At 47.4% G+C, this 21,381-nt stretch overlaps 1 protein-coding gene across 2 annotated transcripts in view; it reads right to left on the reverse strand.

Annotated features, from left to right (window-relative positions):
* MYO1D (myosin ID) overlaps nt 1-21,381 on the reverse strand; it is a 147,041-nt gene that overhangs the window by 32,578 nt on the left and 93,082 nt on the right. For both annotated transcript variants that reach the window (XM_032966166.2, XM_076069222.1), the window contains one exon: nt 7,732-7,955. In XM_032966166.2, the coding sequence (XP_032822057.1) occupies nt 7,732-7,955 (224 nt within the window). The remainder of the gene's footprint in view (nt 1-7,731; nt 7,956-21,381) is intronic.

Consider the following 21,381-nt stretch of genomic DNA (forward strand, 5'->3'; position numbering starts at 1 on the left):
TAGCCTGTCACTATACACTCTGCTAGCTTCTCCACTGCTAGCCTGTCACTATACACTCTGATAGCTTCTCCACTGCTAGTCTCTCACTATACACTCCGCTGGCTTCTCCACTGCTAGCCTCTCACTATACACTCTGCTAGCTTCTCCACTGCTAGCCTGTCACTGTACACTCTGCTAGCTTCTCCACTGCTAGCCTGTCACTATACACTCTGCTAGCTTCTCCACTGCTAGCCTGTCACTGTACACTCTGCTAGCTTCTCCACTGCTAGTCTCTCACTATACACTCCGCTGGCTTCTCCACTGCTAACCTCTCACTATACACTCTGTTAGCTTCTCCACTGCTAGCCTCTCACTATACACTCTGCTAGCTTCTCCACTGCTAGCCTGTCACTATACACTCTGTTAGCTTCTCCACTGCTAGCCTCTCACTATACACTCTGTTAGCTTCTCCACTGCTAGCCTGTCACTATACACTCTGTTAGCTTCTCCACTGCTAGCCTGTCACTATACACTCTGCTAGCTTCTCCACTGCTAGCCTGTCACTATACACTCTGCTAGCTTCTCCACTGCTAGCCTGTCACTATACACTCTGCTGGCTTCTCTACTGCTAGCCTGTCACGATACACTCTGTTAGCTTCTCCACTGCTAGCCTGTCACTATACACTCTGCTAGCTTCTCCACTGCTAGCCTGTCACTATACACTCTGCTAGCTTCTCCACTGCTAGCCTGTCACTATACACTCTGCTGGCTTCTCTACTGCTAGCCTGTCACTATACACTCTGTTAGCTTCTCCACTGCTAGCCTCTCACTATACACTCTGTTAGCTTCTCCACTGCTAGCCTGTCACTATACACTCTGCTGGCTTCTCTACTGCTAGCCTGTCACGATACACTCTGTTAGCTTCTCCACTGCTAGCCTCTCACTATACACTCTGCTAGCTTCTCCACTGCTAGCCTCTCACTATACACTCCGCTAGCTTCTCCACTGCTAGTCTCTCACTATACACTCTGCTAGCTTCTACACTGCTAGGCTCTCACTATACACTCTGCTGGCTTCTCCACTGCTAGCCTGTCACTATACACTCTGTTAGCTTCTCCACTGCTAGCCTGTCACTATACACTCTGTTAGCTTCTCCACTGCTAGCCTGTCACTATACACTCTGCTAGCTTCTCCACTGCTAGCCTGTCACTATACACTCTGCTAGCTTCTCCACTGCTAACCTGTCACTATACACTCTGCTAGCTTCTCCACTGCTAACCTCTCACTATACTCTGCTAGCTTCTCCACTGCTAGCCTCTCACTATACACTCCGCGCTTCTCCACTGCTAGCCTGATCACACCCACACTTAGGAGTCCGCTAGCCTCTCTACTGCTAGCCTGTCTACCCTCACTCCTCCAACCTCACCCATGCCTCCAGCAGGGGATCAGCCAACACCGCTGGAGAGGACGAGGTGTGGAGAGCGGGGTCCTGGACTCCTCTTGAATTCACTCTTGTCTTCACTCCCACCAACTCAACTCCTCTGCCTCACACGTTCCCCTTTTATCCCCCTCCTCATTAAGTGCCCCCAGATGGCCCTCATTAAGCCGGCGTCCTCCCCACGCCTCGCGCACGTGTTCTCCCCACGTGTTCTCCCCCACGTGTTCTCACGCACGTGTTCTCCCCCACGTGTTCTCCCCCACGTGTTCTCACGCACGTGTTCTCACGCACGTGTTCTCCCCCACGTGTTCTCCCCCACGTGTTCTGCGGCACGTGTTCTCCCCCTTATCGCCACTATATCTCGCCACCGTGGCGCCTTCTCCGCGTTTGCAGCCAGCCAATCACTGCCTCTTTCCCTAATTGCTGGCGTCTCTCTGTCTGCTGTCACCCAGGCCACCCGCCTGCACCTGCTTATCCTTAGCCGACCTCACTGTCTGCAACCCCGCAAATAATGCAGCCGCTGTTTGCAGCGGCTGCATTATGGTTCATCCACTGACGACTGTCAAAGTGCGAATGCATGCCCGTGTATGTCCCGTGCCCTCACGCGTGCCAAACGCTTGCACACGTGTGCAAGCGTGTGACACACGTGAGGCTAGATAAAGGCGGCCGGGCTTGGTGCTGGCAACACACCCCCATCGTGTGCCGTGCTGGCATTCATAGGTGCTCGCTAACAGCACTTGCCCCGACAGTATGCTAAAGGCTATATGGGTTTTTTTTCTCTTTGCAGCTGCAGCACCGTCAGTTTAATGAAAGACCGACGGCGCTCGTTTCACTGTACGGAAGAGGCGTAACGATTCTCGAGCTCCCAGCGCACGCGGCAAATCGCCTGCGAGAGAATCGCAGTGCGAGTTGGTGAAGCCGGTGAGCACAGCCGCGAGCGGATAGAAGAATAGCACGACAATAGGTTAATCTGCACTCTCTGTTGCCCACTACGTAGAGAAGCCCCCCCCCGTCGCCACCTACGGCAACGTGATGAGCGTGGCGGTGGTTGCTCGTCCTAGCGCGACACTGGCATGCTCAATCCTGCTTCTTAGTTTCCGAGATCTGACGAGAACAGGTGCATGCTGGGTACTTTGGTCATAGGCTCTTCCTCTTGTCAAAGCAGCAAAAAATGACTACCCCATTGTAATGCATTGACGCCAGTGTAAGGAAGGCTAATTCCTCTCGATAAAATGTGTGGTGTCTCCCAAAGCTGTTTGTGGCTGTCCCTAGGGCGTCACGGTGGTGAAATGTTAACTAGCTCGCCTGGAATGTAGGAGGTCGTGGGTTCGATCCTGATGCTTATAGATGTGGAGTTTGCATGTTCTCCCCATGGTCGTGCGGGTTTTTATCCGGGTTCTCCGGTTTGTCCCTCCACATTTGAGAAACATGTGTTTAGAGTATTTTACCGCTATAAATTTCCACGTGATAAGCCACTTCGTTAAACTGTCATTTGTGGCCAAGTCGTTTCTGAAAAAGAGCTGCATAGCTCAGTGGGCCTGACCTGGTAAAATCAAAAATAGTTTAGTTTTTAGACTGGCAAATACGGGGCCAGCATGAGCTGCACGATAACGGAGACTCCAGCACTCAGCTAAGAGACTCGTAGAGTTAACGAAAACATACACACACAGGCCACGAGGATGTTCAACCTAGAATGTCATTTCACAAGCAGCGGAATTGATTTGAGGAAGGGGAAATGTTATTTTTGGCCTCCAAAATCAATTGGGTAATCAATTTGCCTTGGTTTTATCTGGAAATTGTGGAGCAATTTTCTTTTTAAAATGTTATCATTCCTGGGGCACGAAACGTGTAAATGCAGCGCAATACAGTGAGGGAAAAAAGTATTTGATCCCCTGCTGATTTTGTACGTTTGCCCACTGACAAAGAAATGATCAGTCTATAATTTTAGTGGTAGGTTTATTTGAACAGTGAGAGACAGAATAACAACAACAAAAATCCAGAAAAACGCATGTCAAAAATGTTATAAATTGATTCGCATTTTAGTGAGGGAAATAAGAATTTGACTCCTCTGCAAAACATGACTTAGTACTTGGTGGCAAAACCCTTGTTGGCAATCACAGAGGTCAGACGTTTCTTGTAGTTGGCCACCAGGTTTACACACATCTCAGGAGGGATTTTGACCAAAGAGCTCTCCAAGGATGTCAGGGACAAGATTGTAGACCTACACAAGGCTGGAATAGGCTACAAGACCATTGCCAAGCAGCTTGGTGAGAAGGTGACAACAGTTGGTGCGATTATCCGCAAATGGAAGAAACACAAAAGAACTGTCAATCTCCCTCGGCCTGGGGCTCTATGCAAGCTCTCACCTCGTGGAGTTGCAATGATCATGAGAACGGTGAAGAATCAGCCCAGAACTACACGGGAGGATCTTGTCAGTGATCTCAAGAGCTGGGACCATAGTCACCAAGAAAACAATTGGTAACACACTACGCCATGAAGGACTGAATCCTGCACCGCCCGCAAGGTCCCCCTGCTCAATAAAGCACATATACATGCCCGTTTGAAGTTTGCCAATGAACATCTGAATGATTCAAAGGACAACTGGGTGAAAGTGTTGTGGTCAGATGAGACCAAAATGGAGCTCTTTGGCATCAACTCAACTCGCCGTGTTTGGAGGAGGAGGAATGCTGCCTATGACCCCAAGAACACCATCCCCACCGTCAAACATGGAGGTGGAAACATCATGCTTTGGAGGTGTTTTTATGTAAAGGGGACAGGACAACTTCACCGCATCAAAGGGACGATGGACGGGGCCATGTACCGTCAAATCTTGGGTGAGAACCTCCTTCCCTCAGCCAGGGCATTGAAAATGGGTCGTCGATGGGTATTCCAGCATGACAATGACCCAAAACACACGGCCAAGGCAACAAAGGAGTGGCTCAAGAAGAAGCACATTAAGGTCCTGGAGTGGCCTAGCCAGTCTCCAGACGTTAATCCCATAGAAAATCTGTGGAGGGAGATGAAGGTTCGATTTGCCAAACGTCAGCCTCGAAACCTTAATGACTTGGAAAAGATCTGCAAAGAGGAGTGGGACAAAATCCCTCCTGAGATGTGTGCAAAACGTGGTGGCCAACTACAAGAAACGTCTGACCTCTGTGATTGCCAACAAGGGTTTTGCCACCAAGTACTAAGTCATGTTTTGCAGAGGGGTCAAATACTTATTTGCCTCATTAAAATGCAAATCAATTTATAACATTTTTGACATGCGTTTTTCTGGATTTTGTTGTTGTTATTCTGTCTCTCACTGGTCAAATAAACCTACTATTAAAATTATAGACTGATCATTTCTTTGTCAGTGGGCAAACGTACAAAGTCAGCAGGGGATCAAATACTTTTTTCCCTCACTGTATCAGTTCAATATGAATCGACTTTTACCAAACAACTACTCAAAAACACCTGGAGATGACCGTTTGAGTTATGGTCGAAACGTCGTGAGAATTTTTAATTGTTTTATATATATTTTATTATTTTGTTGTTTCTCTTCAACGTGACTTTACCGAAAAAACTAAGAATATGAATTACTGCAGTCACGAAAGCTTTAAATCCAAAACTACTCAATTGTTATTGGAGATTTCAACACCCACAACAAAATTTGGCACTCTTCCCTTTCGGATGCATGTGGCGACCTCATTGCCGATATCTTGAACGGCTCCCCCTATGGGGTACTCAATGAAAAGAATCAAACCAGAGTTCTGTCATCTGGCCCTTCATCCTCACCAGATATCTCAATAGCGTCAGGAAACCTCCTTTCATCAATCAACTGGCAAGTCTTTACGGCACTTGGATCCTACCACCTACTTATTGTCTTGACCCTCAATGCCGCCAAGCCTTCACAAACTCCTATAAACTGCTTGTATTACAACTTTAAAAAAAAGGCAACTGGCCACTTCTTATTTCAGAATCAGAAGCATTATTTGCCGACAACATAAACTATATCCACACATCCGCACATAACTCTGAAATTTTTTTCAGAAACATCATCGCAACTACCACCAAGCACACCATCCCGGCGGGTTGCTACAAGCAACACCTTCCCTGCCTCCCTAAAGAAGCCTCAAAGCTAATAAACCAACGAACCACTATTAGGACTAAAAATCCTTCATCACCACAAATCCCAGCCTTCAATATTGAAATCACAAAGCTAATCAATCAAGCCAAAACAGAACGCTGGAACGAGTTCGTTGAATCTTTTGCCCACCGCCAAAACTCATTAAAACTTTGGAAGACCATCAAAGCCTTAGACGGACACTCCAAACCTGCCACTCAATTGTGCAATCAATTTCAGCAAAAAATCCGTCATAAACAACAATGACATCGCCAAACACTTCAACAAACTTTTCTCATCAGTCGTCCCACACTCTTCCAATAAATCCACCCGTCAAAAAATCCGTCAAATCGAGGAACTACCTTTAAACGACGCCCCCCAATTTAGCCTTGAAGAGGTGAAACTAGCTATCAAAAAAGCCAACAATTATTCCACAATTGGCCCTGATGGCATAGCTATGCCCAACCTCATCAAACACCTCGGCCCCCTTGGTATAAAGTTTCTCACCTCCACCATTAACGCCTCACTCCAGTGCAACCCCATTCTAGTCATCTGGAAATCATCGACAATCATCCTGCATCCAAAACCTGGAAAAGACCAAAATCAAGTAACGTCCTACAGGCCGATTTCCCGACTTTGCCCATCAATCAAGATTTTAAAGGCCCTCATCTTTCCAATCATCACCACCAACTTACCTCCATCATCTCACCAACATGGCTTTCGCCCTGTACACTGAACAACAACAGCTCTTCTCAATCTGACCACCAAAATTAAAAACGGTTTCAATGAGAAAAAGCCCCCATCCCACACTATCGTTGCTTCCCTTGACCTTACAAAGGTTTTCGACACTGTTAACCACCTCACGCTCATCAACATCATCCAGGGTTCTACGCTACCATCAGGCCTTGTTTGCTGGCTTACAAATTACCTAAGGGGGAGCCAATCACGCACTCTCTTTCGTGATATTCAATCCTCCTCACGAAACATTCATGCAGGAGTACCACAAGGTTCCATAATATCACCAGCGCTGTTCAACGCCTACCTCCAAAAAGGAGTAAAAGTAGTCAGCTATGCCGACGACATCACAGTTTACACTTCTAATCAAAATATACCCAAAATGGAAACTCCATCAACTCCTATCTAAAATGGCTCAGCACTTTCCTAGCTAATAGATCACTTCAACTCTCAACATCCAAATCAACAGTCACCCTTTTCACACCTGATTCTCATCAAGCCAACTTAAATCCCAACGTCATAATAAACAACCAAAGCCTCCCACTAGCAAAAACCGCAAAAATGCTGGGTGTAACCTTTGACACCATGTTCAGCTTCGCCAACACGGCAGAAACGTCCATGCAAAAGTCAACAAATGAAAGAACATCGTACACATCTTGGGGTCAACAAAAGGAGACCTTATTCCTAACCTACAAAGCCATTGGACGTCCCGTCATCAATTATGCCAGTCCCATTTGGTGCCAAAACCTCTCCTCTACAGGTTACCAAAAGCTCCAAACCGCCCAAAACCAAGCACTTCACCTAGCCACAGGATGCCACCTGATGGCGCCCATTGACCATCTCCACCAAGAAACCAAAGTTCTTCCGATTCAAGAACACTGCAAGCTTCTCACCAATTAATATCTGGCTTCATGCCACTCGACAACGCATCTTTGCACAAAGCTACTCAAAGCCCCTGCACCTGCTAGGAAAATGAAATCCACCTTGCCTTCCTTCAGCTCTGCCAACGTGCAATCTACTTTAAATGCTCTTCCACCAAATAGCACCACCAAATCAATTTTGAACCACTTGCACACCGCTGCCACCATGCACTGCCTGAACGCCTACAAGCCCAATGCCATTTTCTCAGTTGCCCAAAGCGCGGACCACAAGTTAAATCGATTGATCTCTGGTTAAACCCTTCCAAAGTGGCGACAACGCCACCTATAAACAGAAAGTGCGAGGAAAACAACAACAACATTACAATGTCAGTAAATAATGACAGTGGTGGTGATGGACATGATGATAGTGTACGGTGACTGTAGTGGTAGAGATTAGTATAGTGGTTGGTGGCCGTGGTGGTGGTAGTGGTGGTGGTGAATATGATGATAGTAGTGGTAGTGAAGACAGTAGTAGTGATAATGACGACATCGGTGACAGCCTCGGCGGTGATGTGGTGGTGTGGCGCGGGCACATGCGACGATCTCTCGCTCACCGTCGAAAGACGAGACGGACGTATTCCTCGAAGGGCTGCAGCACGACGGGGGCCGCGGGCCACCTCACGCCCTTGCCGAGGTCGCGGGATTTCTGCACGCCCTGGAAGGCGTTGGTGAGCTCCAGGACGTACGAGCGCACCCTGTAGCGCCGGTACGCCGCCATGATGCGGTACACGGCGATCGTGCGCGTGTACCGCAGGCGGGCCAGGGCCCCGCGCCACAGCTGCGTGGGACAACGGACCGCACGGGAGGTTTATGACGCAGCGATCGGGGGGGGGGGGGGGATAGGCTACGTAGGGCTGCGAAAGAGGTTCAACATACGTACGTACACACATACAGTGAGGGAAAAAAAAGTATTTGATCCCCTGCTGATTTTGTACGTTTTCTCACTGACAAATAAATGATCAGTCTATAATTTTAATGGTAGGTTTATTTGAAAAGTGAAAGACAGAATAACAACAACAAATCCAGAAAAACGCATGTCAAAAATGTTATAAATTGATTTGCATTTTAATGAGGGAAATAAGTATTTGACCCCCTCTCAATCAGAAAGATTTCTGGCTCCTAGGTGTCTTTTATACAGGTAATGAGCTGATATTAGGAGCACACTCTTAAAGGGAGTGCTCCTAATCTGAGCTTGTTACCGGTATAAAAGACACCTGTCCACAGAAGCAATCAATCAATCAGATTCAAAACTCTCCACCATGGCCAAGACCAAAAAGCTCTCCAAAGATGTCAGGGACAAGATTGTAGACCTACACAAGGCTTGAATGGGCTACAAGACCATTGCCAAGCAGCTTGGTGAGAAGGTGACAACAGTTGGTGCAATTATTCGCAAATGGAACACAAAAGAACTATCAATCTCCCTCGGCCTGGGGTTCCAAGCAAGATCTCACCTCGTGGAGTTGCAATGATCATGAGAACGGTGAGGAATCAGCCCAGAACTACACGGGAGGATCCTGTCAATGATCTCAAGGCAGCTGGGACCATAGTCACCAAGAAAACAATTGGTAACACACTACGCCGTGAAGGACTGAAATCCTGCAGCGCCAGCAAGGTTCGCCTGCTCAAGAAAGCACATATACATGCCAATGAACATCTGAATGATTCAGAGGACAACTGGATGAAAGTGTTGTGGTCAGATGAGACCAAAATGGAGCTCTTTGGCATCAACTCAACTCGCCGTGTTTGGACGAGGAGGAATGCTGCCTATGACCCCAAGAACGCCATCCCCACCGTCAAACATGGAGGTGGAAACATAATGCTTTGGGGGTGTTTTTCTGCTAAGGGGACAGGACAACTTCACCGCATCAAAGGGACGATGGACAGGGCCATGTACCGTCAAATCTTGGGTGAGAACCTCCTTCCCTCTGCCACGGCATTGAAAATGGGTCGTGGATGGGTATTCCAGCATGACAATGACCCAAAACAAACGGCCAAGGCAAAAAAGGAGTGGCTCAAGAAGAGGCACATTAAGGTCCTGGAGTGGCCTAGCCAGTCTCCAGACCTTAATCCCATAGAAAATCTGTGGAGGGAGCTGAAGGTTCGAGTTGACAAACGTCAGCCTCGAAACCTTAATGACTTGGAGAAGATCTGCAAAGAGGAGTGGGACAAAATCCCTCCCGAGATGTGTGCAAACCTGGTGGCCAACTACAAGAAACGTCTGACCTCTGTGATTGCCAACAAGGGTTTTGCCACCAAGTACCAAGTCATGTTTTGCAGAGGGGTCAAATACTTATTTGCCTCATTAAAATGCAAATCAATTTATAAAATTTTTGACATGCGTTTTTCTGGATTCTTTTAAAATTTTAGACTGATCATTTCTTTGTCAGTGGACAAACGTACAAAATCAGCAGGGGATCAAATACTTTTTTCCCTCACTGTACGAGGCTTCCCCGGCAGGTATCGTCATGCCGAATGATGCGTGGAACAACCTGAAAACGCATCGGAGGGCTACGCGGCACAACCGCGAAAAGCTTACACGGCAGTGTCTTCAGACGACATTGTACTGGAGCTACCAGCAAGAGCTGTGATCACAGACGGCCTAGCTCCTTACTCTTTGGTTCTATTGGATAAAGTCACGTAGGTCTGGAGGACAGTCTCGTCCCTTCACCTGATGAAGGCCGCTTGTGTTGTGGCCGAAACGTCGTGATTTTCTGTTATTTTATTTTCACCTACGTGACTTTACCCAATAGAACCAAAGAGTATGGATCCTAGCAGTCACGAAAGCTTTAAATCTGGCCTAGCTCCTGCTCGTGCGAGGCGATCCACTGTTGTATTTGGTGTAGGGGTATAACTACGCATTGATTCCTCACTTAATATATCCTTTTTAAGTTCTGTTTCCCAAATTGGATCCTAAATTATAGGTATCATGCAGTGAGCCGTCTAACCCATTTGGATCTCTCGCAGAGAAGTGCAAAACCTCCATGTGAGAGAAAGGCTCATGGAGGTGGATATCACAGCACTACCTCTGAGTTCCCACCAAGTAACCTCTGCTCTACACAGTAGGGTGCAGTGCTTTCCCAACCGCCCTGCCATATGAGAGCAATGTTTATTTCATGAAATTCACGTGAACATTTTAGTACTCAGGAAACTGAAATTTAGCAAAGCAACATTTTATTCCACGTGATGGTATATTTTGTGCAGTCATTGGTGACCAGTCTGAGACCACTAACCTTATACACTTCAGAATCCGATTTAACCACAGGAGGCCACCTGGATTCAAACCCAGGATCTCAACTGTGCCGGCTCAGCGATCTGACCTCCGTACCACCCGGTCACCTCAATTAATATACATTCTGCAGCTCACTGCACGTGCATTTCATCACGTATAACCTATCCGTGTTCTTCAATTCATGTATGTTGCAGGTAAAGGGTTAACACGGACCCTTCAGAAACTTCATATACAGAACTCTTTGATTATTTAATATAATAGTGACTCTAAACTATTAACTAAAGTAAAAAAAAAATCTATTTTAGCAGTTTAAGGCCCACTGAGCTATATAGCTATATTTTCAGAAGCGACCTGGGCATCATACATGATAGCTCAACAAAGCGGCTTATCACGTGAACATTGTTTAGCAACCAAATACTCTAAACGCAAGTTGTTTTTAAATGTGGAGGGGAAAACCGGAGGAACTGGAGAAAAATCCATTCGACCACGAGGAGAACATCCAAACTCCAAATATACAGGCGTCAGGGTCGGAATCGAACCCACAACCTCCTGGATACCAGGCGAGGGAGTTAACATCTCGTCACCACGGTGCCCCTCATTTGTGGCTGAGTCTACCTAGGAGAGGCCCAGGAATTATCTGGTTCACATGTACACTGATGTTATCCATGGCCGGGAATCAAATTCAGGTGGTATCGCGCACAACAACAACCGTTCACCACTAAGGTGCACTTTGCACAAAGACAAAGATCCCCCATATAGCCTGTAATAAACTGTTGGGGCAAGCACTGTTAGCGAGCACCTATCAAGGCCGGCATGGCACATGAGGGGGTGGCTGACCAACACCACGCCCGGCCGCCTTTGTCTCCCCAGTGGCAATATTAACACACCGCACCAGGTACTCATTTGAGGCTGAGTCGACCTAGGGGAGGCCCAGGACCGGTTCAGATAATCGTCACTGGTATTGGCCATGAGCAGCAATCGAACTCGGCTCGCTGGGTTCGTAGCGCAGCGCGCTAACCGCTACACTACCGCTCCCCATGTGCACACACACACACATGAACACACACATCAAAACACACCAAGACATGTATAGGTGGTAAATACAATGTAAGACTTCAAACGCTTCTTATGTCACCACGAGACAACAAGCAGTTCACTGGCGCAGAGATAGTGAGAACTTGTGTTCGTGGAGGCGTACAGATTATATATTATTAAAGCAAATTTGGTGAGAGCGCAGCGGCCTTGGAAGAGCTTCGTAGAGGTCACTGCGTGCAACCCTGTCCTCGTTACTCAAAACAAAAAGACATCGGTTCTGAAAGCAAAAACATCGTCCGACATTTTGGTTGACTTTCTGCATTGCAGTCTGAAGCTGCCCTTGATTGCCCATTGCTCAACGCAGCTGGCAGACTACCGCGTACGCAAGAGCGCTCTTTTGTCCGCACGCAGGACGACCCATTTACAGGTGCCGGCTGATTTGCAACGGCCCGCTTACTCGCCGCTGAACGGGCGACTGAAAATTGCGAGAGAGAAGGCCTTCCGTATCTTTGCAGGGGAAGAGAGAAGTAAGGTGGTGGTGGTGGCAACTATTTACAACACAATCTTGATCACTTGTGTTGCGGTCGGTGCACTTCTCTTGCTTCCGTGCTTTTATGCGGGTCTCTGACCCCCCCCTCCCCTCCCGGGTCTACAGTAAGGGAAAAAAGTATTTGATCCCCTGCTGATTTTTGTACGTTTGCCCACTGACAAATAAATGATCAGTCTATAATTTTAATGGTAGGTTTATTTGGACATTTTAATGAGGCAAATAAGTATTTGACCCCTCTGCAAAACATGACTTAGTACTTGGTGGCAAAACCCTTGTTGGTAATCACAGAGGTCAGACGTTTCTTGTAGTTGGCCACCAGGTTTGCACACATCTCAGGAGGGATTTTGCCCCACTCCTCTTTGCAGATCTTCTCAAAGTCATTAAGGTTTCGAGACTGACGTTTGGCAACTCGAACCTTCAGCTCCCTCCACAGATTTTCTATGGGATTAAGGTCTGGAGACTGGCTAGGCCACTCCAGGACCTTGATGTGCTTCTTCTTGAGCCACTCCTTTGTTGCCTTGGCCGTGTGTTTTGGGTCATTGTCATGCTGGAATACCCATCTATGACCCATTTTCAATGCCCTGGCTGAGGGAAGGAGGTTCTCACCCAAGATTTGACGGTACATGGCCCCGTCCATCGTCCCTTTGATGCGGTGAAGTTGTCCTGTCCCCTTAGCAGAAAAACACCTCCAAAGCATAATGTTTCCACTTACATGTTTGACGGTGGGGATGGCGTTCTTGGGGTCATAGGCAGCATTCCTCCTCCTCCAAACACGGCGAGTTGGGTTGATGCCAAAGAGCTCCATTTTAGTCTCATCTGACCAAAACACTTTCACCCAGTTGTCCTCTGAATCATTCAGATGTTCATTGGCAAACTTCACACTGGCATGTATATGTGCTTTCCTTGAACAGGGGGACCTTGCGGGCGCTGCAGGATTTCAGTCCTTCACGGCGTAGTGTGTTACCTATTGTTTTCTTGGTGACTATGGTCCCAGCTGCTTTGAGATCATTGACAAGATCCTCCCGTGTAGTTAATGGCTGATTCCTCACCATTCTCATGATCATTGCAACTCCACCAGGTGAGATCCTGCATGGAGCCCCAGGCCGAGGGAGATTGACAGTTCTTTTGTGTTTCTTCCATTTGCGAATAATCGCACCAACTGTTGTCACCTTCTCACCTTGCTTCTGTGGACAGGTGTCTTTTATACAGGTAACAAGCTGAGATTAGGAGCACTCCCTTTAAGAGTGTGCTCCTAATCTCAGCTCGTTACCTGAATAAAAGACACCTGGGAGCCAGAAATCTTTCTGATTGAGAGGGGGTCAAATACTTATTTCCCTCATTAAAATGCAAATCAATTTTATAACATTTTTGACATGCGTTTTTCTGGATTTTGTTGTTGTTATTCTGCCTCTCACTGTTCAAATAAACCTATCATTAAAATTATAGACTGGTCATTTCTTCGTCAATGGGCAAACGTACAAAATCAGCAGGGGATCAAATACTTTTTTCCCTCACTGTATATAACGCCGTGTCTCGCAGCCGGTTTTCTCTCTCTCCCGAGGACGGTCGCTTGCGCTGCGATCCAAACGTCGTGATCTATTATTTTGTCTACCTACGTGACTTTACCGAAATAACCCAAGAGCATTTACAAATCGCATCGCAAAACTTCCGTGACGCAGGTTCGGTTTCAAATGTTTAAATGAAAACAGAGCAAAAACTGCAAGGTCCGAGAGAATGTGTGTTGAGCGCACACTGTTCCTTGCTTAATTGACCTCGGCGACAATCTATGATTGTATATTCTCTCCCTATTATTTTAGCGCGGTGTCTATAAACGGATCACCCGGTGTATTGGTTGCGTCACCTTCGCCGAAGACGGCAAGGGCAATTCACCTCATCTATCCTCCCCTTAGTTATGGCTCGAGAATCTCTGGTGAGAGAGTGGTGCTAGTGGTGGCGTGCCCGGATGCGGACGGAGGGAGCATGAGCCATAAGCTGCTTTGGAGCAGGGAGCTTGAGGAGATATTGAATAGATTCATGGTAAAGTGCATGCGCCCTGCTGTGTTTTACTGTAGATACGCTGGCAATGCATCTCCTCCTTCGTATATATATCCGTCTCTCCACTTAAAAAATAACAAAGCGCGTATTTTTTTTAATCGCGTAAACCGTTGTGCCCCACGGCAGTTGTGGAGGACGTGTCACTTCAGCAGCATTGATCCCAATACCGCACGAGCAAAACTAGATAACAGTGCGCTCGGAGAATTTGGCTGCCACAAATGTCGACGCGACAAGAAGCCGCTTTGTCGAGCGCTCACTTGTGTCCAGGTCGCATCTGGAAAAGAGCTGCCACCGTGGCTCAGTGGGCTTTACCTGGTAAAAAAAAAGTTGATAGTTTTAGTTTAAACTCTGGACCGGTTTCGACGTGCGGTGGTCTCATCAGCGAAGTCAGGCTCGCTTGCCTCACTGCAGCTGGTCGATGCCGGTGGCAAAATCTCGTCACAATTCGTTACCTTCGAATTTCCTTTACAAACACTGCCTGCGCATTTGCCTGGGAGCCACAACCCCACTTGTTGACGTCATCGGCTTTCGGGACAATGACGTCATGCCTACACGTTGGCTTTAAATCGGTGTGGGTCCTGTCCTTAACCTTTAGCGCAGCCTTGCACCTCCTTTGGTTCTTAGAAAGGACATCTCGCACCCCCAGAGGGTGCGTGCACCCCAGGTTAAGAACCACTGTATTTAAATCAATGCATAATCCACGATGCAATTAGTTTGCATTGGACGTTGTTCTTTTCTTCGTATGAATTTCGGGGGCTAAAATGACGATTCATAAAGGCGACACGTTTTGGAGATTCGGTGCGTGTCGTATACTTGCACATTGTATGCATAAACATTTTATTACACATACACTGCAAATTGAAAACCCATTTCTTAATAAATACTTGTGCTGAGTTTGTTGTCCTTCCTGATCACGGTTGGCTACGTACGGTGCGAAAGAAGCTGAACATACGTACATGCAGACATAAACAGATATTTAGATTGGAACTTTTTCACAATTGCTATTTCACAATTGCCTACTTATAGTAAAAATGAAATTTTCCATTTCATTTAGCAGGCAATCTACAACGTTCCACCAAATTAGACAACTCTATATCATGTTCCATACAACGGCCACCTTGTGTCTGTGTGAGCGCACGATATATGTCTGCCGTTACTCAGCCATGTTTTACGTGCAAATCAGTCGCTTTTGTTGAACTTAGTGGATCACAACTATGAATCGTGATGCCCAGAAGCGTGAAGGGAATTTCTTTACAATCGCATGCTGCTGCGGTGTCACGGTGAGTGCAGAGGTCAACGATTCGACCTCGTCACCGCGGGAAATTGGAACAACAGGGGCAAGTTCTTCGATCTATCCAGCAGCATAAATAAGTATGACGTCGGTCAATCCGCAGGTCACCTGTGGTGGGGTAAAGTGTAGGTAACTCCCACCTACGGAGGGGGATTCCTAAAGCCCTTCCACCAGCGGCGGCGTGAGAAAGCAATTGCAGGGCTGCGCCTTTACCAATTATTACCTACGATTGTCAAGCAACGCTTGGACTTATTGGCGGGTGCACCGGTGCAGGATAACACACCGGGGTCCTCATAACACCGTCTGAAATCAAATGTGAACTGACAGTCGCCTCCCGACTGCTTCGACATCACGAGGAATGATGTTGACGCACCACCACCCGGCAAGATTTTCTGGCGGCGTTTCCGAAACGCCGGGAAAATAAAAAAAATTATCGCGAAAAATTCGATTTTCTTGTTGTTTATATACCGCGCACCACCCGGTGTACCGTCAGTACGTTCATTTGTCTGACGGTGAATGTTAGGTTGGCGCTGCCTGAAGCAGCAGCACTGTTTTTGCCGGTTTGGCAGACAAACTTCACGGGCCCCGCGAAGTAAACGACCGACACACAGCTGACGTTACGCGTACACCACACCGGACGGACGGCGCCCGTGCGCTCTCTCTCCCTCGGTTGTCCAACAACGCCGCTTAAGAATCGGAAGCCACCTTTGGCCACTCACTCGGCCACTCGGCCGCTCTGCGGCCCAGCGCCGCTGGCTCTCCGCGGCCACTCGGGAGCATCGTTGCTCATCACTCCCCGCCCCTGCCACCGCCGCCGCCGCCGCCGCCGCCGCCGCCGCCATCTCTCTCCCCGCCGCTCCGCCACGGATTTTCGCGACGCAAAACCAATTTCGCAAAAGCAATAATTTCCCCGGCTCTTTGCACTGCGGATAACGTTACGGCAGCCGAAGGTCAAGTGCACAGAGAAGCGGAGGCCCCTGGTGCAAGAGGAATTAATGAACTAGAGTGCATCGTAATTGGATTCTCTCTGACAAAGACGGCGCGCTTTAAGGGTGGAATGATATTCCCCCCCCCCCTCTCACCCCACCCACCCCACTGAAATGAATTGTCGCTATATTTAGGGTCGCGATTCGATTAAAGAATATATTTGTTTTAAGTGCAATGAACAGAGCAGCCTCTAGCGAGCTTTAAGTGAACCCACTTTGTCCAATAATAAAGATCCCCCCGAGCAGCGTTTAAGAGTCAGTGGGGCAAGTGCTGCTAGTGAGCAACTATGAAGGCCGACAGGGCGCACGAGGAGGTGCTGTTGCCAGAATCACACCCGGCCACCTTGGGCTTCCCTGTGATGATGTTTACACACCGCACCAGGTACTCATTTTAAAGGGGAGCTTCCAGGGACCGGTTCAGATATAATTCGTCGTTGATGTTAGCCGTGGCCAGGAATCAAACCCAGCTCACCAGGTTTGTAATTGCAGTGCACTAATCACTACACCGCCGATGCGATATCCGCGTCCCAACGCATCATTGCGACCTTCGTCCACATTAACAATGAAATTGAGGATTTTCTTTTAGCAACCGTCCAATAGTCAGCGTAAAAGCATTCAATACAGGTTCGCCGAAATCACACGCGCGCACCAGTAAACAACTCCATCCGTGTGAGATTGCCCGCAGGCTTCGGGGAATTGCCCGCCGTTTTTAAAGTGCAAACTAAAGCAATCTATCAGCGGCGCCAGTAAACGAATGTAAAATAGCAACCACCCTTCTCCCCTCATTCCCCAATCCCACCCCGTCCCTACGTTTCGTGGGGCCGGCGCCCGCGGCACTGCCAGGTCGCTTCGAGCGATGGGAGCGCGGTAATTAAAAGGACATCCTGGAAAGTGGCCCTCCTCCAGCTGCCGCCCTGGCCCGCGCAAGACGGAGTTCCCAAGCCGGACACGGGAAAAACACAAGATGCCCCCTTGTAGTCCGTTTATAAACCCCTCCCCCTCCCCTCCCTCCGTGTGAAAACGCTGAATGCTGAGCCATGCTAAGTAATCTGGAAGAGAAGAGAGAAAAGTACTGAAGGAAGTTTATAAATCTAGTGCAGAGTTTATGTCCGGCTAGGGGTATTTTTTTGTGGGTGGTGGAGGTAGGGGGGTGCGGGAACCCATAGCCTGTTGGTCTGCATGTCCGTGTGTGAACGCTACATCTTGCCAGTGGCACCGAGAGCAGTGAAAATCAGGGAGCAGCAGAATTGCCAAATAATCGTCATTATTCGCAGCCACCATCAATCCACTGCTGAGTTAAGGCTTCCCCAAACTGTGGCATAACTACAATGCCACGTGTGGGTGGCTCGCTACGACGCCACGTGTGGGTGGCTCGCTACGACGCCACTTGTGGGTGGCTGGCTACGACGCCACGTGTGGGTGGCTCGCTACGACGCCACTTGTGGGTGGCTGGCTACAATGCCACGTGTGGGTGGCTCGCTACGACGCCACTTGTGGGTGGCTGGCTACAATGCCACGTGTGGGTGGCTCGCTACGACGCCACGTGTGGGTGGCTGGCTACGACGCCACGTGTGGGTGGCTGGCTACGACGCCACGTGCCGAATGTCACACGTGGCAGATTTTCGTGACATTACAAGTTTTTGTTGGCCCCTTTGATCTTTTTTTTTCTCGTCGATATGCCTTTGTTGTTGCTTCCCGCTGCACCATACCGGCTCACGTGCGATCGGCTGAAATTTGACCACACGTGCAGGCAAAGCGCTCGTGTTTTTTTGCCACCCACGTGTGTGAAAACACCGGCGCTTATAACGGCCGCTGCCGCAGGAGGGTCCAGGCATAATAATAATAATCCATCCATTCTCAATCTAGAAAAGAATGAATGCCTGCCCACACTGTGGCAGACATTAATTTAGTTTGACCATATAAACTATATAAACTATTTCAATTTCACCAGGTAAGGCCTACTGAGCTATATAGGTCTTTTTCTTAAGCGACCTGGCCCACAACTGATAGCTGAACAAAGCAGTTTATCACGTGGAAATGCATAGCAGCCAAATACTCTAAATACGTGTTTCTAAATGTGGAGGGAAAAACTGGAGGACCCGGAGAAAAATCCATGCGACCATGGAGAGAGAGAGAGACATGCAAACTCAAAATATACAGGTCTCAGAGCCGGGATCGAACCCACGACCTCATACATATCTGGCGAGGTAGTTAACATCTCGCCACCATGACGAGATTTTAACTCACGCTGATGATTGCCAAAGCTTGGAATCGAACTCGAGTTGCCGGGCTCGTGGGACAGTCACGTGAAACTACTGTACCACCGCTCCACCATTACCGTGGTAGGAACAGTGATTTTGTTGATGGGAGCCTCGCTGTCTGCACGGAGAATGCGCCGTTGCGCGGTTGAAGGGGCTGTCGACATTACGCCGCTGCCGTATTTGCTCAACCCTTACCGGGAGGTGAGTGGGAAGGGCTAGGTGTGAGCAGACAGTGAAGGAGTCTCATCGCGGATATCTCGCTCCCGAGATAATGAAACATCGATCTCGGCGCACCAGCGCAAGGACCCTGTCGCAGACAGACGCTCGGGATCCAAGCCGCTGCCGCCACCTCGTTTCAGAAACAACGGATCAAAACGCGGGCCGCCCCCCCCCCCCCCTCTCTCTATCTCTCTCTATTCCCTTGCAATCCATTCCCATTATTACACGGCGTTCTGCAAATTCCAAAAATGCCATGTGAAATGTCGTCAAGCACGTCACGTTAACGCTTAAACTAAAGGCGATGCAAAGCGTTGATGTTCAGCAGCCACTCGACTCGGTAAATGTTACAAAAAGTTTTTTTCTTACCAGGTAAGGTCAACTGAGCTATATTACTCTTTTCAGAAGTGACCTGGCCACAATTTAATGCTAAACAAAGTGGCTTATCACGTGGTAATATACGACAGCTAAATACTCTAAAAGCATATTCTTGTTTCTTTCGGTAAAGTCACGTTTTCACACCTGATGATGATTGCTTGTGTTGAAACGTCGTGAGAATTTTATTGTTTAATTTTTTTATTTTATTATTTCTCTTCTACGTGACTTTTCCCGAAAGAACCAAGAATATGAATCCCTGCAGTCACGAAAGCTTTAAACCGAAATAGAAGCTCTAAAAGCATGTTTATAAATGTGGAGGGAAAAACCGGAGGATCCAGAGAAAAATCCACATGCTATAGGGAGATAAACATGCAACACGCAAACTCCAAATACATTGGTGTCAGGGTCGGGATCGAATCCACGACGACCTGCTGTATACAAGGGGAGGTAGCTAACATCTCGCTCTAATCGTCACTTACCTGGTTAAATAATAAATAGTTTAAACAGTAGTCAGTCTTATTAGATTTTTCGGTAAAGTCACGTTGAAGAGAAACAACAAAATAATAAAATATATATAAAACAATAAATATATATTTTATTATTTTGTTGTTTCTCTTCAACGTGACTTTACCGAAAAAACTAAGAATATGAATTACTGCAGTCACGAAAGCTTTAAATCAAAAGAAGTCAGTCTATTCAGTAGTAGGTGGTGGGAACGTTGAATTAATCTTTTAATTCCACAACCAACATGAAATTGTGTCAGGATTGTGGCCTTGATCTTTTACTCGCAAGTATTTCCGAGAAAGTCTTACTCGTAAAGACCTGCTCAGCTCTCGTGATAACTCGAGTTGCTTCGAAAACCACGGCAATGCCACAAACTGCCGAGTTTCCATGGTCAAGCAACCCCCTGACTGGCACAACAAGAATAATAATGAAATTCCTACAGCACCGTAACATGGCAATCCTTTGCATGAGAGAGGCCTTAAACCAGCAGTGGATTAACTCAGGGCTGAATTTAAATTTTATATATATACAGTAGAGTAATACCCGGGTTTACGTCGGGGATATGTTCCTGAAAGGTGAGACGGCAAATATCGAAACGTCAAAAATGATTTACAGGGTAGTAGGTGGAGGCGACGGATACAAGAGAGGACGGACGACGCTGTCAGCGACGTAAGTGTGGGTTGAGGTGACGCAAATCAGTTAGCGGTGTTAACAAAGTGACGGCGAATTTACAAAACGACGTAAATCGGGATATTACTGTACATACATTCATAAACGTGGGTTTATAAAATCATAATTCTTCTTTTATATCATAACCAAGGACGTTGGCAGATTTTGATCAGTATGCGTGAGGCACAATGCAGGACTGCTGGCCGCTTAGATCAAAAGGCATAGGAGGTTCAATTCATATGTCGTCTGCACGCCCGCTAACCCTGGGGGACAAACTGCAAAAAAAATGCCCCTTTCCCCACATTGGTGGCCACGTGAACAGCATTTCAAATAAGCAATCGATAGAGCCACTTACAAGCAGGTAACCCAAATTAGACAATATCGCTTTCCAAAAGGGAATCTTGGGGTCACAGGAGGATAACAGTAATTGTGATTACGGTCACAATGTATTTACTTTAACATGGACGGTTAAAAGCATTTAAAAAATTATGTCAGTGAATTTCTTCCACCAAAATTTTACTCATGACAAAATGGAAGAACAAAAAACTATCTTTAAGTATGAATAACAGCAAAAACCCAACGCATTCGTCAATGACACTGCCTTAAAAAATTGTCTATACAAAAGATGACGTTTCAGGCAATGGCCCTCCTTCACAAGTTGTATTATCCTATGAACAGATCGTTCCACGCCAGTATGGGCCGGCATGAAAAAAAACGCGAAAATAATCTCTAAAAGAGAAGATGCTTTTTTCCCCCCAAAGGCGCACTCCATATATTGATATATTTCTTTACGTCTTAAACTGAGCGGCATTCGGATGGAAACACTCGCATCACGTGTTCGAGCAAAGTGCCACGAGTTAAGCTGGAACTTCTGCATTCAAGGCCCGTGTGCGTTAAAGTACAAGCGGCTTTGCTCTACCCAACAGATGTCACCGCGGAATGAATGAGAGCTTCAATCTTGACTTAAAGTTTTCATGACTGCAGGAATTCATATTCTTTGGTCCTTTCGGTAAAGTCACGTAGATAGAAA

Source organism: Petromyzon marinus, chromosome 2 (genome assembly GCF_048934315.1).
Source record: "Petromyzon marinus isolate PM22_M1 ecotype Great Lakes invasive population chromosome 2, UKy_Petmar_22M1.pri1.0, whole genome shotgun sequence".
NCBI classification, from domain to species: domain Eukaryota; kingdom Metazoa; phylum Chordata; class Hyperoartia; order Petromyzontiformes; family Petromyzontidae; genus Petromyzon; species Petromyzon marinus.